General features: G+C 44.9%; 2 protein-coding genes across 3 annotated transcripts; both read left to right on the forward strand.

The window, feature by feature from the left end:
- The first annotated feature begins 235 nt into the window (after positions 1-235).
- On the forward strand, positions 236-5,096 carry RPL21 (ribosomal protein L21). Of its 2 annotated transcripts, none has more exons than XM_084646350.1 (6): positions 236-313; positions 1,212-1,290; positions 1,958-2,019; positions 3,011-3,123; positions 4,038-4,188; positions 4,967-5,096. In XM_084646350.1, the coding sequence occupies exons 2-6, from the start codon at positions 1,224-1,226 to the stop codon at positions 5,054-5,056; spliced, it is 483 nt and encodes a 160-aa protein (XP_084502476.1). In that variant the 5' UTR covers positions 236-313; positions 1,212-1,223; the 3' UTR covers positions 5,057-5,096. The 2 variants fall into 2 exon arrangements, with proteins under 2 accessions (XP_084502476.1, XP_084502477.1); XM_084646351.1 differs by having other exon boundaries at positions 283-358.
- An 18,626-nt stretch (positions 5,097-23,722) lies between these two features.
- Positions 23,723-26,406, forward strand: RASL11A (RAS like family 11 member A). The gene is made up of 4 exons (XM_084617472.1): positions 23,723-24,082; positions 24,581-24,637; positions 24,758-24,837; positions 25,586-26,406. The coding sequence occupies exons 1-4, from the start codon at positions 23,959-23,961 to the stop codon at positions 26,036-26,038; spliced, it is 714 nt and encodes a 237-aa protein (XP_084473598.1). The 5' UTR covers positions 23,723-23,958; the 3' UTR covers positions 26,039-26,406.
- Positions 26,407-27,700: the final 1,294 nt, after the last annotated feature.

The raw sequence follows: 27,700 nt of genomic DNA on the forward strand, positions 1-27,700 counted from the left end.
GCCCGCGAGACGGACGATGGACGGAGACTAGCACCCCCACCCGCCACGTCACGTGGCCCTCCTAAGCCCACTTCCCGGGCTGTCAATCCATGTGCCTGTTTGCAATCGATGGCGCGGCCCCCCTCCCCCGTCGGGCGCTGCAGGGCCAGTATGTCGCACAGTGAATTCCTAGCCGCTAGTGTTGTCCTGCCCCTACCCCCCGCCCTCGATTGCTTTATAGTCAGGCAGTGCGCGGGCAGCCCCTGAGGTCCCCCGTTAAGAGAGCCCGGGAGGCGCCGCCTCCTTCCTTTCGGCCTGAGCCGCCATTTTGTAGGTATGTGTGAGAAGTAGTGCTCTTGTCACGCTGCGATAACAGCGGGTAGGGAACTCCGCGGCCGCGGTACCGCTGGGTGGCGGGGAGGGCAGCGGATGGGGGCCGGGCTGGGCCTGGAAGGCGGCAGCAGGGCGGGGAGGGTGGCTGCATGGGCCCGGGAGGCCGCTCCACGTGCCAGCCCGAGCCGGGACAGAGAAGGGAGGCGGCTGCACAGGCCCAGGGGCGAGTTGGCGGGGGACCGGGGAGGCCGCTGCACAGGCCTGAAAGGGGCCCGGGGGTGGCTGCACGGGTTGGTGTGGGGGAGCTGCCGGCGGGGCGGGGCTGGGCTGGGGCCAGGGAGCGAGCCCTGCCTCCGCCAGCGGCCGCTGTTCAGCCGCCCCGTTCTCGTGCAGGGGGCGCGCAGGTCTCCCGCCTGTGTCCTAGTAGGTCTGCCAAGGGGCCACGTACCTGTACGTCCACTTCATTCAACTGTTAGTGTGACGCCAGGGCAAGCTGCCTGTCTGCACGGGGTGAAGTGTCTCTAAGTGATCGGATAGCGAATATCTCTCCCTCTGCCACCGTTGTGCTTAGTTTAAAATATTTTTTTGACCTAGTTCATCTAGACAAAGCTGTCACTTTTTTCCCCTCGTAACTTTTATAAAGCTCTTATTGGAAGTATTAAGCAACACGCAGGATTTTGTCAGGGGTTTCAGTAATTTGGAGTATAGTCTGAAAACAATGGGATGACTTAGTCGGGGATCGATCCTGCTTTGAGCAGGGGGTTGGACTAGATGACCTCCTGAGGTCCCTTCCAACCCTGATATTCTATGAACAACACTAGATCTAAGCATGCTGCAAGACCTGAATAGCACTGGGTGGCAAATACATGAGGATAATCTGAGTTGTCTTTTTTTAATAGCTGTTTGCCAAAATGACAAACACAAAGGGGAAAAGGAGAGGGACACGTTATATGTTCTCGAGGCCATTTCGCAAACATGGTAAGTACAGCTTGTGTTAGGGATACCTGCATTCATAGCAATAATGAGTTTAGCCAATTCTAAAAAGACATTCAAGCATTGTGTTAACCATTTCTCCTCAACATTGCACTAAGAACGTATTTAAGGAGACAACTAAAAATGCAGAACAAAATACTGTCATAGCCACTGCTTTTATTTGATAAACTTTTTTTCCCTATGGGGTAGCTGCCTTTTTATCTTGTACTTCAAATTTTGATTACCTTATCTTTTGACTGCTTGAAAATAGGTTACAGTACTTGTCATTTTTAGTAAAGATAGGATAAGAACTGCTTTGAAGGGGGAAGTGAGTTATAAGTATTAGGAGTACTGGCTTAAAACTATATAATTAAATTGACAAGTTCAAACTGCTCTTACCAAAAGGCAATGGCAACACCAATTACCCAGCTAACAATTGGGGGGTGGGGGGGAGAGAATCTTACTGTGTAATATCTTATAACTTCTACACTGATCAGGTTAAAACCAAACTTGAATTAGCTGTAGTGTCTTAAAGTGCACTTTTTTAAATGTGAAAAGATGGCTGGCTTTTCCATTTCTAGTCACCTAAGCTTTTTCAGATGAGTTTGAGAAATACCACTTTTTAGTAAAAATGATTCTCTTATGAAACAACTTTGTATTTTCCTCCTCCCAGGAGTTGTCCCTCTGGCCACCTATATGCGAATCTACAAGAAGGGTGATATTGTGGACATCAAGGTATCTAATAGTATAATATAATTCAAAGATGAAATAAGAGTCTATAACAAATTCAGTGCCAGAACAGTAATGTAGTATATATTTTAAAAACATGGCTGAGAATGTAAACATTAATTAAGGGACTGTTTTGGTTGCTGTAGCAGCTGTCTCTTCCATTCTGCATGTTCATTGGGAATTGATGTCTGGAAGCTGGACATCTTCAGGAGAAGACTTTACTCTTTTGTACAGTGTCTGACACAATGGACCCAGGTTAATGTTTGCAGGCTCCCCTGGATGTTATTGATATACAAATAGCAGTAACAACTCAGTCTGCATCTCTATTGGCCTAACAGAGCCAAAATTTTACTTCTAGGTTATTGTGCAAAGCAGATCTGTTTTAGCTCCTACCCACAATCCTAGATACAGGTAGAGTTGCTTGGGGAGTCTATATATTAAAAGTATATGCACAGAGATGGAAGCAGTGAATGTTTTAAAATCTGGGAAATAAACTAAGGGATGTACTTGATTGCATATATAATAAGTGCAGTGTGACTTTCAGTTCTGAACTTGTGCTCCAAAAGTCAACCGTAGTGTTAATTTAAATTATCTTTTGCATTGGATATTGAATTTCTCCATAGAAGAATTCTACTTTTATCTTCCAGTATACAAACTTTTGAGAAGACTTGCCTTTTTGAGAAAGCTAAGGATGCAAAGTCTAAGCTTCTTGACATTCTGGAGCTTGATGATGACTGTCTCATGCGATTGCTTTGGTAATAACAAAATGAGCAAATCATTTCACCGGCACTGAAAGCAAGCCAGGATTGTCAGAGAAGTTTAATAGATTTCAGATATCTTGTGATGATTTCAGTAGCTCAAAGCAAACTTGTAAACATCTTCCAAGATATCCATAAAATTAAGAATGTCAGATTTATACTCTATTCTCCACATTAAAGCTGAGAGTAGAATGGCTTCACTTTATTTTAATGGTCTTACTCTTGTATGTTTTTAACAGGGCATGGGTACTGTTCAACAAGGTATGCCCCACAAGTGTTACCATGGCAAGACTGGAAGGGTATTTAACATTACTCAGCATGCTGTTGGCATTATTGTAAACAAACAGGTTAAGTAAGTGTTTTTTAAACTTTCCTCTGGGTGAAACTTGATTTTAAAAATAAACTGTAGTGACACCCCCTCTTTCACTTTGCCAAGTAGACATTTCTTGTCATCTTGGTCATTCAGTTGGGGTAAAATAAGTCCTTTTAAAACCCAAGCAAGCAAACAATGATTGTTTGGCTTGGATCCTGTCAGGGGAAACACTGGACTGTTAAACAAGATTATGAAGAGTTCAGCAAGCTAGCATATTTATACTAAATTCGTTTTAAAGGTCATTATGTTTTCTTAATTTTATTCAACTGGGCATAATATAGTATAGTCACTAAAATAAGGTACAGCGCTTACTTATCCCTGGACCAACTGACTGTGTGGATTGACCTACAACAGTGGTAGATGATACAACTGTTTGTCCCTGTATTACAGAGGAGAGAATCATTAGTCTTCAAGAGTATTAGTCTTGAGGTATTAGAACATGGTTAAGAGTTATTTCTTCATGTTAAGTATCCTCACACCTTGTCAACTGTCTAATTGGGCCATCTTGATTATCACTACAAAAGTTTTTTTGTTCCTGAAAATAGCTCATCTTAGCCTCTTCCTCCACCTTTTCATATTTTTGTGTGTATGTATCTGTTCCATTCTATGCATCCAATGAAGTGGGCCGTAGCCCACGAAAGCTTATGCTCAAATTAAGTCTAAGGTGCCACAAGTACTCCTGGTTTTGTGGATACAGACTAACATGGCTGCTACTGACACCCTGTTGTAGAAACTGATAAAAATCTGAGTACAGTTCCGTGTGTTTTGAGCAACAGCCCTTTTAAGAAAAATGCTATGTAGTCATGCTTCTGGGACTTTTTAAAATGAGCTTCAGTATTTGTCTTACACATTTTTATAATTACAATAGATTCAAAATAGGCTTCTTCCCTCAGGGGCAAGATTCTCGCCAAGAGAATTAATGTGCGTATTGAGCATATTAAGCATTCTAAGAGCAGAGACAGCTTCCTGCAGCGTGTGACAGAAAATGAAAGGAAGAAAAAGGAAGCGAAGGAAAAAGGCACTTGGTTTGAACTGAAACGCCAGGTATTGTTAACTGAACTAATACACCTATGACATAAGACTCAAACTGCCTTACCATGTAAATGAGTGTTGTTGTTCCTCGGACACTAGTGAAGGAGGGGGACAAGCTACTAATGGTTTCTGTGCCTATACTAGACAGGCTTAAGTGGGAGAAAGACGATAAACACTGATTTGTTTAAGGTAGATCTATACTAGAAAAAATTAGGTTAACCCAGCTGCATTGCTCTGAGGCAATGGTCCCCAACCTCTGTTGCAATAGCATATTCATGTTCCCAGAAGAGTGTGGCGGGCACTAGACTACCACCTGCCAAAATGCCGCCAAGAAGCAGCGGCATTCTGATGGCAGGTTGTCCAGTGGAAGCACTTCCTTGTCAGTAGGTGGGCACACAAATGCCCCAGCAGGCACCATGGTGCCCATGGGCAGTGTTGGACCACTGCTCTGAGATATGAAAAATCCATAACCCCCTAAATGATGTAGTTAAGGTGACCTAATGCCCAGTAGGTTGATAAAATAATTCTGTTGACTTGACTACTCCCTCTCACTACAAGGGGGGGAGCCCCTTCTATAACTACTCAGTAGCACCGAAAATATTTTCATTAAAGCAGTCAGATTGGAAATACATTTAGCTTAATAGAATCATATGAAAAGAAACTTTACATTACATGATAGAATTGGTTTACACATTGCTAATGTAACTGCAAACTAAACATTTTAAAAAATTTAAATCAGGTTTACTTTGAGTGTGTCATATTAATGGTTATTGCCTTTTTTTGCTTACAGCCTGCTCCACCCAGGGAAGCACACTTTGTGAGAACCAATGGCAAAGAGCCAGAGCTGCTGGAGCCAATTCCCTATGAATTCATGGCATAGGGAAACTTAAAAAAAATAAAGCTGTCTCTTTAAGACAAAATGTGAGTGATGGTTGATTGCTTCCAGAACGCATGCTTTGGATGATTGATCTTCCTTCATTAAATTATACTTTTTGGATTATAGATCAGTTTTGGGTAATGAAGGAAAAATTCTGTATATCACTTGTACTGTTAAACAGGTGTATCTTAACCATTATGCTTTGTATATGCCAATGATTAAGGTTAAGATTGTCACAGGTATTAATAAGTTGGGTTGCAAGCACACAAATTCCTGGAAGCCTATGACATGTCTCTGACTTTTACTAAATACACAAGGGGGGGGGAATCAGGGGCCTGTTAGTCTGAATTAGTGACCACTGTATCCTTACCAAGGATTATTCACCTTTGATGGCACTCATGTTGCCTTATTAGGCAGTGTCAAACAGCAAGTAGTATTTAATGTCATACTACAATCTTTAGCTGTTTACTTGATTATCATTAGGTGTGTTCTAGCTTATTTACTTGATTATCTTAAAGTGACTCAGCTGTATGAGAGTTGATAGAAGCCAGTTTAGGTGTAGTTAGCTGACTGTTATGGACATCTTAATCTATTGAGTTGTATGTAAACTGTTAAGTGTTTCAACATTGTCAGAACAAGGTTTGTAAAACAAAGCTATATGCATACACGAAAGGTGAGATGCTCTCCAAGAGCAGATCCCTCCTGTAAGCCTTAAGTTCTGTGAGGTCTGCCTTTGCTCAAACTTAGGTGTTCCAGAGTCCTTGCTTTAGTGGCTTTCACAATGTTCTCAAGGAAGATAGTATATGGTATTCAGATATACTAAGGCATAGGAATAGAATTTCCTTCCTGTGCTAGTCAGATCCACAGCACTGAAGATTCCTATATACATAAGGTCCCCAGAAACTAGTAAAATTAAAATGAAGTTTGTATAGGAAATAAGCCTTGCACCAAAAAAAATCTTCCAAAATAACCAGCCTCCAATTTTCACCTGCAAGCCAGCTTTCAATTTATATCTAAAATCAGCTACCTTATACTCCTTTTCCTTGTGTGCTTACATACCTTACAAGTGTGATAACAGTTCTACTACTACTTGCAGCCTAATTCACCCATTAGGGAAGCTTCCCTTGAGTCAAATACTTGTACTCTTAAGGTCTGGTCTACACCTAAATTACATTGATCTAGCTATATCATTTAGCAGTGAAAGATTTCATGCTGTGTGAGGTAGTTAGATCAGCTGGTCAGACTAACCACTTGTGTTTAGACAGTTGGGTTGATGGAAGAATTCTTTTTGTAGTTAGAGAAGTGGATTAATTACTTTGATAGCATCTACCCTCTAGTGCTACACCTGCAGTGCCACAGCTGTGCTACTGAGTAGACACCTTAAATACAACTAAAAATAGCACCTTTAGCCATCTGTTTCTTGTGGGATCAGCACTGACATTAAATCTATATTGCTTCAAGGGAAGTGCTGGAGGAATTCTATCCTGATGCTCTCTAGTTCAGGCAATATACCCCCAACCCCTCAAGGGGCAGTAGTGTATATCCTTGTGGGGTAAATGGTGATGGCCCTGCTTTCTTCCACACCATCTTCAGGATTTGCACTGTAGGAGTTGCACAGAGGAATCACAATTGTACAACTAGTGCCATATCATCCCCCCTCTGAAGCAGTGCTTAACAGGCAAAATGTTAGAGAAACAGGAAGTTTCTGAAGAATTGAATTGGCCTCTGGAACAGCTCACCTTCAATCCTTTTGTTCCCACACCCAAATTTCATCTGCTTGCATCCTTCCATATCTTGTCAGTGCCTTTACCCACACCACTCACAGCCTTGCTTCACCTATTCATACAGTACTCTTCCTCTGGCCTCCACCAGCTCAGCTTCTGCCTTTGTTTCACTTTGTTCCACTTTGTTCAAATTCCCATTTCTATCCACCATTGTTCTTTTATCCTTACTCCTCCATTTCTACTGCTCATCCACCATTGCCCCCAACCCATCTGCCCTCTTACCTATTCTTCCTATCCATGCACCCTTTCCTCTCTGTCCTTCTTTTCCTCTGCCACATGTCTCCATCCACTGAGTACAAGTCACTTGGCTCAAAATACAGTGATAGACCTAGTGCAGCAGTTCTCAAACTGGGTCCAGACCCCATTTTAATGGGGTCACCAGGGCTGGCTTAGATGTGCTGTAGCCTAGGGCCAAAGCTTGAGGGTTTCAGCCCTGCATGTTGGGACTCAGGTTACAGGCCTGCTGCCTGGGGCTGATGCCCTTGGGCTTCAGCTTTATCCCCACCTCTGATTCAGGGGGGCTTAGGCTTCAGTCCCCCATTCTGGGGTCATGTAATAATTTTATTGTCAGAAGGGGATCACGGTGCAATGAAGTTGGAGAACCCCTGTCCCAGTGTATTCTACAATTGTGAATCGCATATGTTAATTCTGTCCAGTTCCCCCCACCCACTACACACACCCAGCGGTTACAGATTTCAAAGCTCAAGGCTGACAAGGGCTTCTTTTAAGTCATACTTCTACTTTCTGGTCTCCACTTATCTGGATACATTACCTCACTTTCAATTAAAAAGGTATGATTCACATTTGCACTGGTGGAAATACACAAATCTTAAAATATCAATGCATGCCAGCATAAGTAAAGTGTTTTGATTACAAATGTAACTATAAAAAGAGTCACTTCCAAGCCAGAGGAGTATGACTTGATTATATTGGTCTGCATGTGTCAGTACCTGTAATATTCACTGGCCTAGTTTCTCCCCTGCTTTGTACCTATAGCATTAAAAAAAAAAGACAGCTGTAAATAAGTAGAATTTGGTCCATTAAAGGGAAGGCTGATCACTGACCTTTCTTTGTAATTAGGAGATTATATCTATCATATCTATCTATTTCAAATTTATTTGTCAGCTAAATATCAAGACAGTATTGTTCCAAAGTTATTTAGGTGTCAAAGACCATAGAAAAGTACTAGTACTCCATTTGAAAGAATGAACAAAATATACACATACCTTTAAGCTTTTGCTAGTAGGTTACACAGCTTTAGCAGTATAATGGACAACTTGTTAGCCAAATATTAACCTATAAAGTATATTTATCAATCATATGCCTATGTAGTTTTCTCTGTGATAGTGCTGCTCCCTAACTCTAATAGGACTAACCAAACCTACAGATCTGAACATCCCCAACCCAGGAAGTTTGGCTATTACCCAAGCTGCAGTGGTCAGAAGATTGTGTTTTCTACATGTACCAAATTTCTATTTATGATCAAGTTGATCATCCTTTTCCACCATGTGTCCTTCAGTCTTGTGAGATATATCCTAGTATTGCAACAGAACCGGCTTATTGTACCTGTGGTAGTAGTAAGCTTTCCAGACCAATGCCAACTCCAGTTTGCCTCTGATGGGTCCCATAAGCATCATATCCTTCGGTAAATGAAACAGACAAAATAAAATACAAGTCAGTAAGGTGGGGTAAAGCCCTTCTTTTTTTAAAAAAAAGAAGTGCAGATCACATGTCTCCCTTCCCATTCTCATTTGCACATTTCCATCATCTCCTTTTGGGGACCAAATAGTCCTAAGGCAACTGCAGTGATTGCATTTAAAAAAAAAAACAACCCACCACAACTGCTAAATACTATGTGAAATACTTTCCTAATTTACTTTTCCATTTAAGCAGTTTAATAGATGGAGACAAGGAAGGGAAACCAAGCATCTGGAATAGTGGTACCACAGTTTGGGAATCATTGCCCTCTGAAAATTGATAAGGAATATCAGGTTATTGTTTTCATTTTAGCATAAGGGACACAATTCTTAAGCAGCATATTGCACCTGTTCATTTGGTACAAAATAGTACAGTGTTCACTAAACAATGTGAAGAGAACACAACTTGCTTAAATCATTTCGACATCTATAAACTATTAAAGTAAATTTTATTTTAAAAATGTATTAAGAGTCAGGACAGCAGTAGATTGATGATATTGGCCCATGACTAGGGAGAAGGCTAATTGGCAGGTTTTTGTAGTCACTGCAGAGGTGGAACACAAGGAAGAATAAATTTTGAAAGGAAGAAAATAAATACTGACAATTATCTTCACTTACAGTCACAACAGTAATAGATTGTTTTGATAGATTCTGAACTGAACATGAAAGGTAGCCCTTAAAATTCAGACCCAGAACCCCCCAGAATATAGTCAGATCTATGTAGATGCAGAGCCTTAAAAGCTAAGATTGTAAACGGACCATTTCTGCTAAGTCAAAAGAGGCTAAGGTTTGCACGAGAGCTCTCTTTTTCTATATACAAAAAATACCTTGAGCATGCTGTTGTGCTTTAAGTGGAGTCCATTAAAAGCAGCAACATACTTCAGGAAGTATGCAATCTTGTGTCTCTGTTCGTGTCAGTCTTGTTATGTGTATGGAATTTTCTTCTCTATAATGAAGGTATGTTTGTGACCAATGGGAGCTGAAGTCAGGTAACGGTGTAGTTGTGTGAACCTAAAATATGGGCAAAAGGAAAGATGGCTTTTTGCTTGTAGGAATCCACTATAACACGAAGTTAAAGAAATATATGAACTAAAGTGATAAGCAGGACAGTGGAGGACAACCTGATTTTGCAGAGAGTGCTGCAGTGTGGCCATAAAGTTAGTGCAGGCTAATAGTAAGAGTACAGCTGTTACCCGGCACCTCACTGGTTTGCCAAAGTCTCCCCGTACACAGCCAGTGATGGGAATGCCAAACTAAAAACCTCATTTGCAATCTAAGAATAGCATTTAAACCCATAACCGCTCACTCTGATTTGACTATTCCCCCATATTCTGCTCCTTTTTTACCTCATGATATTGAGAAGGGAGAAGACACGTAACGGAGTTAACACATGTTTTTGCTCAGTGAAGACGACTATGTCTAAGGTTTAACCTTGCCTCCCCCCCGCCCCAGCCTGTGCTTACCCTTGTGCTGGAGTGCAGCAACCTTGCTCATCCTGACACAGCTTGCAAATACTTGCAAGATTAAGGCTTGAGAGACAACAGACTTAGCCATTGCAACAATTGTATCCCTCCTGCACATGCTTCCCTGCTTCTTGTTTTCCTTCTCTCCTTCCTGGATATACTGCTCCCTTGTATATGCTGCCAGACTGCCTCATTCCTCTTGAGAGGCAAGGGGACTGGGACTGACACAGCTACAACTACATTCCATTCCTCTTCTGCAGGTGGCTGGCAGCTCCAGTCCCAAGGACTCCAGTCACTGAGGGGACTTCTGTTTCCCCTATTCTTAAGGGACAGCAGTCCGTAATAAAGGAGTTCAACAGCCTCACTTTCAGCTTCTTAAACCTCTGAGCCTGGAAACAGAAGTCCACACAATCTAATCAGCTGTCTTTCTATGGACCTCCAGTGGGCCACAATCCACAGTTCATGAACTATTGCTGTATCATTTAACAGCCATGACAGGCATTTAGAGCTCACGGTGTTTCCAGTTCAGGCTAGGTACAGCTATCTAAGAGATCAGCGATACTTCTCTTTCACAGATTGCCTCTGTAGATAGAAACGGAGACAGGATGACTAGCTCAACACAGCAATACAAACACCCCCGCTTGGTATAAAACAAGGGGATGCGAAGTCTTGGGGCTGCAATTTGTTAATTCTCCTATTTATCAGGCATGGAAGGGACACATTTTGATAATGTTCTGTCAAGGGGCACTTTGAATGAACACCCTTAAATAGCACACTTCAAAAAGGTTATAGAAAAATAGTGCAAACAAATGCTATGTGCAAGGCCAAAGACAAGATGGAATATGACAACAGAAGTGGATGACAACAACATGAATTACTGGAAAAAAAACCTAAAAAGCTTTAGCAATAGAACAGAAATCTTGGTACAAAAGTAAAAGGTCTGCTTGGGTGATGGTAAAGCTTTGATGACATTTCAAATTAAAAATAGAGACCATAATTCTGCTACTTTGGAAATAGCTGAATACTTGAAGTACCCAATTCCCTATTGTATTTCTTAGGCAGCCTAATTTAACTTTGTGCCAATTTGTGCAATGTTAATTACAATGGACTGGATTATACCTTGAGGCAGCAGTAATCAATGGGTGGACCACAGGCCAAATCTGAACCGCCAGATGCTTTTGAACAGACCCTGAAATCTTATTTACTTATCATGGTTATTTTTCTCTGGAGTCAGGACCTTGACCAATAAATTTGGACTTTGACCAAAAATAATTGACCACCACTGCCTTGAGGAAATGGCTCTGCACTGGGGGACAGTGTGGAACAATGGAGGCAACCTGATAGCCACACAAAGCCTCCCAGAGCCGTCAGGGTACAGGAGGAACACAAATAGATACTCTTGAAGGGGTGCAGAATCCTCATCAGTGTGCAGCAGACACATTCTGCTGGCTGGTGCATGGACACCTAGCCAGGGATCTGCCAACTCCCTTCCCCACCCTGCCCCTTTGGGGTACCATGCATCCCTTGGGTAGTAGTTAGAGAACAGCTCCTGGGTGCAACAGCAGCAATGCTGCCCAGCCCTGACCCTACAGTGCCTGAGCATTCTCCTACACAGGGGGAAATCTTCCACTGCCTTGGTAATTGATTGTGGGACAACTTTCCACTGCTGAATGGTATTAAGTTTCCCCACCACTCCTGAGGACTGTGGCCATGGCCCCTCTGAAGCCTCCTCCACACCTGTGCATTTGACCTCTGATGGAGAGAAAGGGCAGAGAGCAAACATGAGTTCATGCACCCTTCATGCTCTGGCATTCTCTGAGAATTTCCATACAACTCAGTTGACACTGATCAGACTTCCCATACTAGTTTAAATTTAAAATTAGTTCTATTTGGGATCCATCCAATTGGGTACTTGGCATATTTTAGTTAGATTAAAAGGCAGTTTGTCTACTCACTGCTGGGAGTCAAACAACCCTTTGTTCAAGAACTGCAATCTTAATCTTGTCTGACTCCCACTGCATTTTTAACATTGTCATCACTGCAAACTAAGTCTATTATTGGTATATTATATTTTTGTTAAGTGGCAACAGTATGCTTGGCATTGTACAAGACAGAATGCTACAGTGCTACCCTCCTCTCACCCCAAGAAATGTATAATCTAAATAGTGCAAAATTAATTGAGAGCATCTGCATTTTCTGATGTAATGGGGTGACTGAATTTTTATATTTATTAGCTTTATCGCCAATTGACTTTCCACACCACATTGTGGGTCATTAGCCTGGCTTAGTCAGGGTCTGACTTTTTGCAAACCCTTAGTTGCACACAGTCATTACCCATTCAAGTAATGTTATTGACTTCAAAGAGGAATAACTAGGAGTAATGGGATGTTAAGAAAGGGAAAATTAGTCCTGAATAAAGATAACCTTTCCAACAGTGGAACAGACTGTGAAAGTCTCCCAAGCAAAGCAATAAAAGCCCTATTACTTAAGACATTTAAAGCTAGCCCAGGTAAAGGATGAGAACATATAGTGTGTAGAGAATAATCCTGCCCTGGCAGAGGGAAGGACTAGATGAGTTAATAGGGTTCTCTCTCAACTTCTATAAAAGTGCCATTCAATGTGGGAGTCTTGTTGGGTATCACTTCGCCTGTCTTTATAAGCCTTCTTGTCATTCCTCCAGTCCCCTTTCCTACTAAAGGGATGGACATATTTTCTACAGCCAGCAAGGGGAAGAGAACTCAAAGATATGGTATTGGCAAGAGAGAAATAGACAATTTTTTTTCCCTCTCATTCTGCAACAAAATGTAAATTGGTTATGCAGTGTGGTGTTTCTGTAATGTGATTTCAACAAAGCAATATAGTTCAATATACTTCCATAAGGTATCTCATTCAAAAGTATCAAGGAATGAGTCAACGTTTATTACATAGCTTGTATTATTTTATACATATGCAATACAGTATATACTTATATGGCTATGAGTGGAAGGCTAAAGATAAAATAATAATGGAGACAGAGCATGAAACAAAACCTTGCATCTCAACACTCCTGAACTCGGGGAACATATACATCCCAATTGGATCTTAGACCAATCTCCAATTTTATAATATTAGTATTCATAAATACTTTGCCTTGAGATAGCATTTCATCTGTTTGCCTTGACCTGACATTTGAACAGAGAAGAAAGATTTACACTGTGTGACAAGGCTATATGGTTGTGACAGATCTGGCAATTTCCTGACCTAGACAAACCTTGAATTAAGTTTAAGTATCTTCAGAGTTCACTGTACTAACAATGGAAATGTCTATGTATTATTGTGGGATCGTATTTAACATCTAAAACCATGGGAAGTGTCATGAGCTTCAAAGGACTATTTGAAGCACTGGGTCAAGACAATGAACTTTTCAAGTTAAGGTGTCACAGATCCACAGGATCTGTACTACGCTTCAGCTTTAAAATAGTCTCTTAGAGGAACAGCTTTGTGTGGCATCCCTCCTTCCCAAGTGGTTTCACCCTTTCTTAAGGATAGGCCATTTGGTCTCAATACGGAGACTAAGGGCTGGTCTACACTACGGGGTGGGGGGAGAAATCTATCCCAGTTACGCAACTTCAGCTACATTATTCACAGAGCTGAAGTTGACATACTTAGATCTACTTACTGCAGTGTCTTCACTGCAGGATGTCAACAGGAGATGCTCTCCCATCAATTCCCCTTGCGCTTCTCATTGAGGTGGAATACTGGAGTCAACGCTAGAGTGATGGGCGGTTGATTTATCGCATCTATACTAGACACGATAAATCATCCCCCACTGGATCGATGGCTGGCCGTCAATCCGGCTGGTAGTGTAGACAAGCCCTGAGCCTCTCAACTCTAGCCCTCCTGCTTCACACAGTGACCTCTTCCGAGCAAGTCCAGCTAAGGTAGGCTCCTGGTCAGAGACTTCTACAATCTTCAAGGACCAAAAATGCTCCTCAGCAAGTATTTTCAGTGACACCAAGGTGCCTTTTCAAAGTAGAGTAGGATGTGTGTGTCAACTGGGACACAGCATCAGGAAGTCTTTAGGTAAACAGAGACAAAGGCTAAGACACAGTATTTTATTCTGGCCAAACCAGTGCAATTAGCCAGCCAAGTTGCTATGGAATCTATTTCTGGCTCTTCATCTCTGTCAGTCCCATGTGAGAGCTGCTGTCTCTTCCAAAAGCCAACCCTTTCTCCAGCCACCTTTCTCCTTTGTTCTTGAGCTGGAGCCCTTGCTCTGCTTCCCTGCCTCTCTCAGCTATTGTTGGTTGCCAGGTATGAACATCTTGGTTACTGGGGTTCCCATTATCTTTGCAGATTCTCCATTAATATGGGTCAGTTTCAGCCAGTCCTTTAATGATCCATTCATTCCACCCCAGACAGCTATGTGACCCAACTCATGTCTCTTGTGCCCTAAAAGCAGATTTTGCGTTGTTACTCAGTGATTGGAAAATGCTAACTAGAGCAGGAAGCTTAAGCACACATACAAATCAAAGACATTACAGAAAATCCACCCTTCATCTCAGTAGGTTTCCCAGGAAATCTTGGGGGCACATTATGCAAACACACTTACTCCGGTTATGCAAGAACTCAGCCTTTTAAAGCTTCACCCTGAGAGGGGGACCTATTGTAACAAGTGACCAGCAGGCAGGCAGGACAGAAAAAAAAACAAACCCAAACTGTCTAATGAAGGGACTCTCAGAGTCATGCAGGAGGAGGGGCTTGTTCTGAGCCAAGACAGTTATGAACTTGTGACCACAGGAAACCCTTTGTGTGGTGTTTGAAGGGCCATTCACCAGCCAGAGCCTTTACTGGAGTCAAGGTGATCTCTGGTAAGCTTATAGAATCTTTATTGTTTAATAGGTTCTCTCTTTAATGCTTTCATCCATAGGTGCTGGAACTAGGGGTGCTGTGGGTGCTGCCACCCCCTGGCTTGAAGTGGTTTCCATCATATACAGAGTTAACAGTTAGATTCAGTGGCTCTCCTCACGCCCATTATACAAGTTTTTCCTGCTCCCCTGCTTTCACCTTAAGAATAAAGGTGCTTGCTTAGAAAGAGCTGTGTAGTTCCTTAACCGTGGGCAATTACACTGTTTTCGGTCTCTAAAGAGAAAGAGAAGCACAGATGCTGGCCTGTTTAGGCACTCATTTTCTTGGGATATCAGTGTAGGCAGCGAGCTGTGCAACCTGGAATACCCTGGTCAGGAGGAAGAAAAACATGTCTCCACCCAGGAGACCTGACAGCTGGGGAGCCAGGAGTCTGACAGTGGATCATAGAGGGGGAGTGCAGATGCAGTTGCCCTGAACTTTGTCACTATCACAAATGAAAGTAGGGGGGTTGATAAGTTTTACTTTGATCCCTCTCTTGTATTGTAATAGTTGCATCAAACACAACCTATAGGTGGTTAACAAAGACACAAACTTGATTTTTTCAATTTACTACTTTTTTTTTTAAAGTCATGTTCTGACAGAGAACCTTCTAGCATTTTAGTTCTACATGTTAGCTTTTGCTGGTTTGTGTCATAACCCTTAATGGTAAAATTATATATAACACACACACACACTTTTATGAATTCTTTAAGGCCCAGATCAGCAAACTCTTACCTGCTGGCAGAAATGAACATGCATAAGTAATTTCATTGAAGCCAGTGCAACTCCTCACATGAATAAAAATGAGGATGTGCACAATTGCTCGCAGGATTGGGACTTGAGTGCTACAGTAATTGTGTTATCTATTTCTAGTAATAGAAGCATTTCATTTTTAATATTTGCCTCACTTTTTAAAAAAGTCTATTTTAAACCCGTGGCTTCCCCCCGCCCCCGAGCACTTTCAGATTCCTCCCAGATGAACCTTAATTAACGTGAGCCTGGATTTCCAATATTGGTTATTGGATGACATATCTGGATATGAAAATAAGAGTATTTGTCAATGATAAATGAAAAGCAAAATGAATTAGGTTTATAACTTTATATGAAAAATGAAAAAATAAAGTATATGATTTACTCCCAATTACTAAAATAAAACATGTATCACATTAGATTAAGGCTTTTGACACTGTCCTACATTACATTCTTATAAACAAACTAGGGAAATATGGTCTAGATTGGCAGTTCTCAACCGGGGGGGGGGGCCCTGTGAGCCCTTTCAGGGGAGCCACAAGGCCCCAACACTGAAACCCCAAACTCTAGCATCCCACCGTGGGGCTGAAGCTGGGAGTGGCACAGGGCTGAAACCCTGAGCACCCCTCTTCTCCCCCCCCCCCAACCCAGCAGCACAGAGCTGAAACCCTGAGCTCCCCCTCACCACCACTTGCTGAAGCCAGGAGTGGCAGCGCTGAAGCCCCAGCAGAATCCCTAGTCCACGGGCAGAATTGAGGCGGCACAAGGGGGTTGCCCCCCAAACTGCAGTGCCTTACCCAGAGTGGGGCAGTCCTGGGGGCAGCTCCACGCTTCTCCCACCGCCTTCTCTCCCTCAGCCCCCACCCCACGCAGGAAGCAAGGTGCAGCTGCTCCTCTGGCTGGTGGTGCCATGGAGTGGGCAGCCATGGTATTCCCCTGTCATAAATATAAAGGGAAGGGTAAACCCCTTTGAAATCCCTCCTGGCCAGGGGAAAGCTCCTCTCACCTGTAAAGGGTTAAGAAGCTAAAGGTAACCTCGCTGGCACCTGACCAAAATGACCAATGAGGAGACAAGATACTTTCAAAAGCTGGGAGGAGGGAGAGAAACAAAGGGTCTGTGTCTGTCTGTATGCTGCGCTTGCCAGGGACAGAACAGGAATGGAGTCTTAGAACTTTTAGTAAGTAATCTAGCTAGGTATGTGTTAGATTATGATTTCTTTAAATGGCTGAGAAAAGAATTGTGCTGAATAGAATAACTATTTCTGTCTGTGTATCTTTTTTGTAACTTAAGGTTTTGCCTAGAGGGGTTCTCTATGGTTTTGAATCTAATTACCCTGTAAGATATATACCATCCTGATTTTACAGGGGGGATTTCTTTATTTCTATTTACTTCTATTTTTTATTAAAAGTCTTCTTGTAAAACACTGAATGCTTTTTCATTGTTCTCAGATCCAAGGGTTTGGGTTTGTGGTCACCTATGCAAATTGGTGAGGCTTTTTACCAAACCTTGTCCAGGAAGTGGGGTGCAAGGTTTTGGGAAGTATTTTGGGGGGAAGGACGCGTCCAAACAGCTCTTCCCCAGTAACCAGTATTAGTTTGGTGGTGGTAGCGGCCAGTCTAAGGATAACGGGGGTAATATTTTGTACCTTGGGGAAGTTTTGACCTAAGCTGGTAAAGATAAGCTTAGGAGGTTTTTCATGCAGGTCCCCACATCTGTACCCTAGAGTTCAGAGTGGGGGAGGAACCTTGACATCCCCCATCTACTGCTTGTGGCCAGGGTTGCAATTGCTCCTCAGCTCCCAGCCCTCTCTGACTGCTCACGCAGCTGATCAGAGCTGCCCACGTGGGGACCCAGGCCAGGAAGAGCCCTTGGAAAGTAGTCACCAGCACACATCCCCAGACAGGCTGGGTGGCCTGCTGAGGTGAGCCAGGGGTGGAGATGGCACTTCCTCCCCGGACCCTGCTGTGTGGAGCTGGTCTGAGCCCCCGCAAAATAGAAGTCAAACTATGCCAATACCCAAGGGTTCCCCCCCCTCCAGCCCTGCACCCTGGCGTTTTTACAGCATGTTGAGGGGGGGCCCCCTCAGGGGAAAAAAAAAAGGAGGTTGAGAACCCCTGGTATACATACAATTACTAGAAGGTGGGTGCATAACTGCATTCAAAGAGAGTAATCGTCAATGGTTCACTGGTAAACTGGGAGGGCGTATCTATTGGGATCCCCCAGGGGTCAGTACTATCCAGTATTTTCAATAGTAACTTGGATAATGGAGTCAAGAGCATGCTTATAAAATTTGCAGAGGACACAAAGCTGGGAGGAGTTGCAAGCACTTCGGAGGACAGGATTAGAATTCAACATGACCGTGACAAATTGGAGACTTGGTTTGAATTCAATAAAATTAAATTCAGTCAGGACAAATATAAAGTGCTTCACTTAGGAAGCAAAAAATCAAGTGCACAAAACAAAATGGGGAATAACTGGCTTGGTGCTAGTACTGCTGAAAAGGTCAGAGGGTTATAGTGGATCTCACAGAATAGAGGTCAACAGTGTGATAGAGTTGTGAAAAAGCCTAAAATCATTCTGAGCTAGACGCAGACTAGTGCCTGCAGAGCCAGCTCCACCCCTGGGCCCTCTCACAGAATCCAGGGAAGGTAGTTTCCAATCAGATTAATTGCTGTGGGTTTTATTTCAAACCTTCATAACAGAAACCAGAATCAACACTTCACAACCTCAGCACAGTCTGTATAGGTTAAATCCCTTTCTCCCAAGTCTGTCCCTCACCCCACAAGCTCATCAACCCACAAGCTCTTACCTCAGAGCCTTTTTTGTAATAACAGGACTTTCCCTTCTGTTTCTTGGAGCTGCTCCTCCCCAAATTTGCTCCAAGCTCCAGCAAGTATTACAGCCCCCTCTTCTTTAGTCTGCTCCTCCTTTTATGAGGATCAGCCAGTTAAGTTGTAGGTCTGTTCCCAGGTGCAGTGGGTGAGGCTAATTTGCCAGCCAGTCAGCTGCAGGCCTCTGACCCCAGAGAAACAGATTTAAAATTGCTATTAAAGCTAATGTTAAAAAAATTATATAATACATAGGTTGAGAAAAGAGTGTCTGTACATCTGGTTATAGTGCTTAGATTACCCACAAATAAAAAGGTTTGTTTTTAACGTCATAAGATACACATAGTGCATAATCAGCAATAACCCAAATTTGGGTGAATGAATTTAATAATACAGTTTAGATATCTAGCTTCCATGCATTTGGGTACATTACTCATGAAAAAAGTTATACACAGAGTTGGTGGTGGAAAGCAAAATATATCAATGAGTGAAGATTGTGCCTCAGAATTTGAGAATTTAGGATAGGTTGTCCATTTAGAGAAAAAAGACAGTCCATCAAGAAAGTATTTGAGTTACTTTCCTGACTGTGCTTCTCATCAGTACCCCAGGTCATCCCTCCTAGTATTGCCAATGGCCGGTGATGTGTGTGATGGTGCACCCCATAAGGCTATATGGAAATATGCTTATGAATGTATATATGACATAACTGGAATATGTTTTATGCTACATATGCCATGTAACATATCTCTGTAAAGGTTATGGTCTACTGAATTTATTCATCCTATTTGTATGCATGTGTCATTATTGTATTCGAAGTTATGAATATTGGCTGTATACATGTTTGATTTTAAATAGCCTTAGTAAGGCATTTAGTCAGCTTCTTTAAAAAGGAATTTGCAAGTTAAGTGCTCAATCAAGAAGCACTTAACAGACAATGGATCTTGAAAGGCTCCAATCCACACAAGAAATCTACATGAAGTTCAAGGTAGCATGTGAACAATGACTGCTGCCTGTAAAAACTGAGTTATGCATGGACATGTGACTTGCCCAGGTGACTCCAAAACTCCATCTTGGAGCTGGACTTTGCATAGGAGAGAGGAGGGGGTCTCCACCCACATGAGAAAGTCTATTTAAGCCTGTGGGAGACCCCTCCATTTTGTCTTCAGCTGGCTCAAGAGATAGCCTCTCCACTTCCAAGGATACCTGAAAGAAAGTGGAACAAAGGACAGTAACTATAGGGGTTGTGAGTGATTGCTGGACCCAGACTAGAAGGACTCTAGTCTGTAAAAGGAAGCTTACTGGAATTCCTCTGAGAGTGAGGTTTTTATTTGCATTCTGTTTTTTTACTGTATTAGACATAGATTTGCATGTTCTATATTATTTTGCTTGGTAATTCACTTTGTTCTGTCTGTTACTACTTGAAACCACTTAAATCCTACTTTCTGTATTTAATAAAATCACTTTTTACCTATTAATTAACCCAGAGTATGTATTAATACTTGAGGAAGGGGGGGGGGGCAAACAGTTGTGCATACCTCTCTATCAGTGTTATAGAGGGTGAACAATTTATGAATTTACCCTGTATAAGCTTTATATAGGGTAAAACGGATTTATTTGGGGTTTGGACCCCATTGGGAGTTGAGCATCTGAGTGTTAAAGACAGGAACACTTCTTAAGCTGCTTTCAATTAAGCCTACAGCTGTTAGGGGATGTGGTTCAGACCTGGGTCTGAGTTTGCAGCAGGCTAGTGGGTCTGGCTCAAACCAGGCAGGACACTGAAGTCCCAAGCTAGGAGGGCAGGGAAAGCAGGGGCAGCAGTAGTCTTGGCACATCAGTTGGCAGCCCCAAGGGGGTTTCTGTGATCCAACCTGTCACAATGTGTTCTATGTAGATGTCCCTCGACCACCTGATGGCGTCTGACACCATGACACATTAACCAAGCGTAGCGTTGACCAACGCCACTTCTCTCAGCACTCGCTCATTACCGGGGTCCCATGCACCCAGGGCTCCGATGATCACCACGTGAGTTTGGACCTCATAGCCCCTAACTCTCAGGGTGTCAGCCAGAGGGGCATATTTCTCCAATTTTCGAGATCGGGCATCGTGGAAAGCCAGAGTCCTGTTTTCGAAGGGCACTGTGATGTCCACCATGATGATCTTCTTCTGGTCCTCGTTGGTGATGATGATTTCCGGTCACAGTTGGCTGTCGGTTCCGGGGATGGCAGAGTTCATGGCTGTCTTCCCCACAGGTGGCAGGAGGGCTCTGCCCAGGTGATCTTGGATGGCGTTGTGCCACAGCTGCCAGGCTCTGGAATGGGGCTTGCAGCTACACAAGACGTGGGGTAGTGTCTTGTTGGCGTAGCCGCACTTCCTGCATTGCTTGTCCCAATTCTCGTGGGAATGTGGAGTGTGGTAGGTAAGGTGCATGTAATTGTCTAGGTAATTGTCTAGCTCTACCTGGCACTGGTGAGGCCTCAGGTGGAATATGGTGTCCAGTTCCAGGTGCCACACTTCAGGAAAAATGTGTACAAATTAGGGAGTGTCCACAGAAGAGCAACAAAAATGATTGGTTTAGAAAACCTGACCCACCAGGAAAGGTTTAAAAAATGGGCATGTTTAGTTTTGAGAAAAGGAGATAGCCTTCAAATAAGTTCAGGGCTGTTAGAGGAGGTGATCAATTATTCTTCATAGCCCCTGAAGGCAGGACAAGATGGAATTGGCTTAGTCCGCAGCAAGGGAGATTTAGGGTGGATATTAGGAAAAACATTATAATTAATAGTGTAGTTAAGCTCTGCAATAGGCTTCCAATGGAGGTTATGGAGTCCCCAGCATCTGAGCTTTTTTAAGAACAGGTTGGACAAACACCCGTCAGGGATGAACTCTAGGTTTACTTGGTCCTGCCACAGCGCAGGGGGCTGGACTTGAGCGCCATGGCGCTCAGCCCAGAATCAGCAGGGGCCCTGGCCAGACTGATCCCCTGGCTGGCTGAGCCGGCCAGGAAAGCTGCCCGCACCCCTGCTCTGCCCCCACCTAGCCTCTTCCCCAAAGCCCCTGCCCCACCTCTTCCCACCCCTGTTCTGCCCCAGGCCCGCCCCCACTCCACCCCTTCCTCTGAGCAACGTCCTGGGGGACTGCAGCAGGGGTTGGGCGCGCCCTGCACTCACCGCTCCATGCCGCCAGTGAGTGCTGGGGGGCGGTTCCCCCCTGCCCCCCAGTCCCAAGGCTGGGAGTTAGAGAAGCAGAGTGGTGCGGGCTGGGGCCGGGTCGCTCCACTTCCCGTCACCCTGTGAGTGCAGTGTCAGGCCTGCCCTGCAATCACCAGGTGGCAGGAAATGGAGCGACCTGGCCCCAGCCTGCTCTGCAGGCTCATGCGGGGGGGCTGTTTTCCCCCTGCCCCCCAAGCCTAAGGAGGAGATGGAGCGGTGGAGAAGGGGCATGGGATGGGGAAGAGAAGGGGATAGGGGAAGCGGCAGCAGGGGGGAAGGAAGTGGGTGGGATGAGGAGGAGATGGAGTGGTGGGAAGGGGCATAGGATGGGGAAGAGAAGGGGATAGGGGAAGCGGGGGCCCAGCATGTGGATCCCCTTGGCAGCAGCTGGGGCTCCCCTGTTAAGCAGGCCCATCAAACGCTCACCCTAACAAGCCCCACCTCCCCTGCATCTGTACCACTCCGATGAGCCACCCCCAGACACCCTCCTCACTGAGCCCCACCTCCCCTGTACCCAGACCACCCCCCACTGAGCTCCAACCACTTTCACTTGGTCCTCCCTGCAGACTCCCATTGCCCCTGCACCTGGAACCTCCCTGTGCATCCAGATCCCCCACTGAGCTGCCTGCACCCAGACTGCCCCACACAGAACCCTGTGACCCCCATCTGGATCCCCCCACACTAAGTCTCTCTGCACTTGGATCCTGCTGCCAGGCTGAGCCTTCCTGCCCACATCTGGTGTGCCTGGTGCAAAAGGAGCAGGGCCCCAAGATGTTTCTGTGGCACGCATAGCCCTTGTGCTGTGTCAGGTTCAGCCTAACTGCCAAGTCCCTGTCCCAAGGGGGCGGGGGAGGCTGCAGGGTATTCTCCTACCTCCACGCAGCTAGTGGCCTGTGCTCCCCACCGCCATGGGGGAGCTTCCCACATTTATTTATTGTGTTAAAATTATGCAATTTTTTAAAGATATTATGCACAGAATTTGATGCAGAATTCCCTCAGGAATATGGGGTGCTGTACAGCTGTGATGGTGGGACCGTGAAGGGGGTGCTGGACAGTAGGGGATGTGGGGGAGGGGAGCGGGGCAGGGGGTATGGTGTGCAGGGTGCTGTGCAGTTGTGGTGGGAGGTCAGCAGAAGGGGTCTCTGGGCATGGGGTGCTGGGCATAGCGGGTCCAGGGGCCTTGGGCATAGGGATCTGTGGGGGAAGTCTCTGGGTGAGGGGGCGCTGGGCATAGCGGGTCCAGGGGCCTTGGGCATAGGGATCTGTGGGGGAAGTCTCTGGGTGAGGGGGCGCTGGGCATAGCGGGTCCAGGGGCCTTGGGCATAGGGATCTGTGGGGGAAGTCTCTGGGTGAGGGGGCGCTGGGCATAGCGGGTCCAGGGGCCTTGGGCATAGGGATCTGTGGGGGAAGTCTCTGGGTGAGGGGGCGCTGGGCATAAGGGCAGGGCACTGGGCAGTGTGGAAGGGGCAGGCTGGCAGCACAGGGCTAGGTGGGCCAGTGTGCGTCTCCCAGCTGTGGGTTTGTAAACCGTGCCCTTGTGCTGGGCTGAGGGGGGCCACTCCCGCTGCGCTGCACTTCATTGCCCCCAACCAGCCCCTCGCTCTGCAGACCGCCCCCCATCACATGCCCTATTTCCCCAATTGGGGGCCCACAAAAAGTTAATCGGGCCCTGGACTTGAGGACCTGCCAGGTCATTTCCAGCCTTCCACGCCGAGGGCTCTGTGCGCCCGCTGGTGTCTTTTCAGCGGCATAAGCAAAGGCACATTTACAGGCCCCCGCCCCGCCTGCACACTCGCCCAGGAGCGGCCCCCGGCAGCCAGGGGGCGGCGGGCGGTGAAGCTGCCAGGGGAGTTTGCAGGGCCGGGGCTCTAGCGGGTTCACCTGTGGCTGGCGCGCTTCCCCCGGCGGGGCCAATGGGTCACCACCAGCCCCCTGACCCGCGGCAGCCGGCGGCCGAGCCCGAAGGCGCGCAGAGCCGCGGCTGCCGTGCGCGCTGTCTGCGCACACCCCGCCCCGAGCGCACGCAGCGACGGCCGCCGGGCTCAGCCTCCCCAGCGCCGGGGCTGGGCGGCGAGGGGAGGAGGCGGCTCCTAGCGGTCGCCGGGATCCCTTTAAAAGCTCGGGCTTCAGAGGCGGCTCGGGCAGCCGCAACATCTGCAGCCGCCGGCAGCGCCTCGTCCCCCTCTGCCTCCTGCCGCGGCTGCCCTCCTGCCGCCCGCGGGGCTCCCTCCGCGGCGCCGGTGTTTGTGGGGCACACGCTGCTGTTCCCGGCCCGACCCCTCCCTGTCCATGCGCCCGCCGACCATGTCCACTAACTTCCTGCTCGCGCCCATCCTGGAGTGCCCCTCGGACTTCTTCCAGCGCCGGGACATCAAACTGGCGGTGCTGGGGGCCGGCAGCGTGGGCAAAAGCGGTGAGTTGCGCTGGGCGAGCCACTGCCGTGGGCTGGGAGCCGCGGTCGAGGGCCGTAGCTGGGGCTGGGGAGCGGGAGACAGCCGGGCTCCATCGCACGTAGAGATCCCGGGGGGTTGAGGGAAGGAATTTCCCTGAAAACAGAAGGATGTTGGCTGAGTCTCTCTGGGTTGTTTGTGGACGTGGCCCTTGGTCAGGAGAGAAGTGCCGAAGTCAGGGATGCCTCCTGCCTGAGCTGGAGAATTCCTTCACAGCCACAGAGTTTTCCCAGTAGCCAGGCAGGCCAAGCCTATTGTCCAATTCTTGTTCCTTTGACTGGCTTTGATCTAGCTGTACACCCCTCCAATCCAAATATGACAATTTTTTTAAAGCTCTTTATGCATTAATCTCCACTGATAAACCTGTAGATGTACACTCCTGGGAGTGCAAGAGGAGCTGGAGCATGATTGTAGTGTGTTTTGCCATGTGGCTATTAATAAAAGCATCTGGTTCTTTTCAGCTATGATTGTTCGATTCCTAACGAAGAGGTTTATTGGAGACTATGAACCCAATACAGGTGAGGATTTTTTTTTTAAATGTCTGTTTGCAGAATCTACATGCTAGCTACCATGTTGCTTTAGAATTTATTCCCCCTGCCCCAAAGCAACAGTTTTCATTACCTTTATTTATTTCTCAGGAAACTTATATTCAAGACTTGTTCATGTAGAGGGAGATCAAGTTTCCATACAGATCCAAGACACACCAGGATGTATTCAGGTACAGAAATGCTTCTGAACTAGTAATGGAGGACTTGATCCAAACTCCACTGAAAATCAGAAATGCTGTCTTTCTTTCCTACTATTCGTATCATTCACGCATCACTGCCTACAGTTATTTTATGACTAATAGCTGTGATTAAAGGTACATTAGCAAACATTTCCATAAATAGAATGGATTTAAGCCTGTACAAAATAATCTGTAATGGCTGTTTGGAATACAATTTTATATCAAACTTATTTATGTTGAAAGTTTATTAACAGACTTTTTTAATTAAATTTTATTTAAAATACTAAATTTAAGACCTACTAGAATGTGCATGATAATGTACTCAGGCTGCTAGTAGAACATGACTAAAACCAGACTTTTCCCTGCAGATTTATTGAATATGCTAGAGTAGCTTGCTTGAAAATGTTGTGTGCTATAGTGATTTATATTATCTAGGACGAAGCTAAATGTACAGCGACTAGATCATCTGATTTATCTTAAAATGATTCAAGATGAAACATTAGTTTTCACAATTGTGTTCTTTAAATCTGCATTAAGCTGTTAAGCTCTATCAGTTAGTAAAGACTCAAAAATTGAACCATTCCTTAAATAGCCAGACCTGCCTCCTAATAAATAGGAATAAAGTTCATTTACATTGTACAGTGTGGTCAGATGTCTTGTTGCTTTATTAATCTGTTTGAAAGTAGTACAATTTAAGCTTCATCTTTCCATTATCTAACTTCCAATAATTCCTTTACAGGTGCAAGAAGGCTTTGTACAGGTGTTGGACTCTCTTTCCAGATGTGTGAAGTGGGCAGAGGGCTTTCTCTTGGTCTATTCTATCACAGACTACAGTAGCTATCAGTCTATTCGTCCTCTCTATCAGCACATACGCAAAGTCCATCCAGACTCTAAAATTCCCATCCTTATTGTGGGAAACAAAGGGGATCTCCTCCATGCGAGGCAGGTACAGACCAATGAGGGGATGCAGCTGGCTAATGAACTGGGCAGTGTGTTTTTAGAAATCTCCACTAGTGAAAACTACTACGGGGTCTGTGATGTTTTTCAGTATCTTTGCAGGGAAGTTAGCAAACTACACCACAGCAGCTGTGGAGACAAAAGGAGATCGTCCATCATCCCTCGACCCAAGTCTCCTAACATGCAAGATCTAAAGAGACGTTTCAAACAGGCACTAACTTCCAAAGTCAAGTAAACCAACACTGAGTCATGTGCAACTAAATGGACTTTTTTTTTTATAAACTGTAAATATTAAAAAAATATTTATTTTTGTACTCATGCCACTGATGTGCAGGTGGGTGGAAGTATGCAATATTTTGTTTAGTTTTGTAAGAAGTACTGTGCTGTAACAAACTGGATTTTGCTAGTGGTTAGAGAAAGGGATTGAGCCAGGAGCTGTGGTTTCTAGTCCTGTTTTGGACAGTGACTTGCGGTTTAATCTAGGCTATGTTGCTGTGTCTGTGCCTCCTATCTGTAAAATGGGGATGATAATGTAACACCTTTTGTCAAATGCTGTGAGATCCTTGGCTGACTAGCTTTACATATGGAGAAAGTATTATTAAAGGTGAAATGATCAAACTCTTCAGTCGCAATAGTCCTGTTTTAACAGAACACTTAGCAGGCCTTCCCTCCTTTATGGCCGACAGGTTGGTACCTGAGTGTGTGCAAGGATATGAGTTATTTTGCCAGCATCTGTAGAGTGGCAACAAGTCCTCTTGGGATTTTTGTTATACTGTGCTGTTCTCAATATGCATTATATTATACAAGCATTACAACATACCTTGCACTAGGAGATCACTGGTGTATATCGTCTGCCCTAAAGTAATCCTTTGTGTAGATCCATTGGCTTCCATGTATTTTCAGCAGGGATGAATGTTTCCTTGAAAGACACTGTGGGCCAAAGTGCTGGTTTTGGAGGTTCTGTGACGGTCACAAGTGGGAGGCATTGCTGTCGTATTGCTCTTTGAGTAGTATAGCAGTAGATCTACTGAACAGAATTGATTGACATACATTCTATTTATAGAGAAGTGGTTGTATTTAAAGGAATGACTTGTTTTTCTCAAGGCTTTTTTCATAGGTATGCAAAGGCAAGGCAGTGAATTTATGTGACGGCTTATCTAGTGTAAACTATGCTATATCAGAATGGCTGTAATAACTGTTTTTAAGAGGCACTAGAACAAGAAATATGGTCTTAGTTAATGGCACATGCACACCATTTTGGCAAGCTACAGCTTTGCTCTCCCAGCCATTTATATAAAATGCTCACTCAGGCCTAACTCCTGGTAGGCTTCAATAGAAGTTGTAGCTAGCAGTGTCTGGGGCCAAAGATTGTTATGCAGGTGGTGGTTTTATTTCCCCCCCCCCCCATCTTCTCCTTGCTATTTTTACGAATATTTTACTTTCACAACCTATCCTCTGTGGGTGCTACAATGAAATCCATAATCCTCTGTCTATATCAGCCACTGCTGTGGCATCAGACTTAACACAATTTTAACAGTATGCTTCCACCATCCGCCCCCCACGCTAGCCTTGATTTATAGATGGAAATCCTATCGACATCAGTGGGAATTGCACATGTAGATCTGGGGTAGTGTATAGACTGCAGCATCAAGTAAGAGGAGATGCTCTGCAAAGAAATACCATTTTTAAAATCCCACAGGGCCCAAATCCTGCAGCCTTTACTCAGGGCTGAGTTCATCCAACATATACTTCTCACAACCCCTTTAGCAACTGCACCATTGTTCCTCTTCTATGGTCTACCACAGGCACCCTCTCCCAGGCTTCTGGTTCTCCAGTCATCCGCTGTCTTAGGCAGAGACATGCATTTCCATCCCCTTCTGACTGGGCTATTTTCAGG

Source organism: Lepidochelys olivacea (assembly GCF_965140295.1).
Source record: "Lepidochelys olivacea isolate rLepOli2 genome assembly, chromosome: 1".
Lineage (NCBI taxonomy): Eukaryota > Metazoa > Chordata > Testudines > Cheloniidae > Lepidochelys > Lepidochelys olivacea.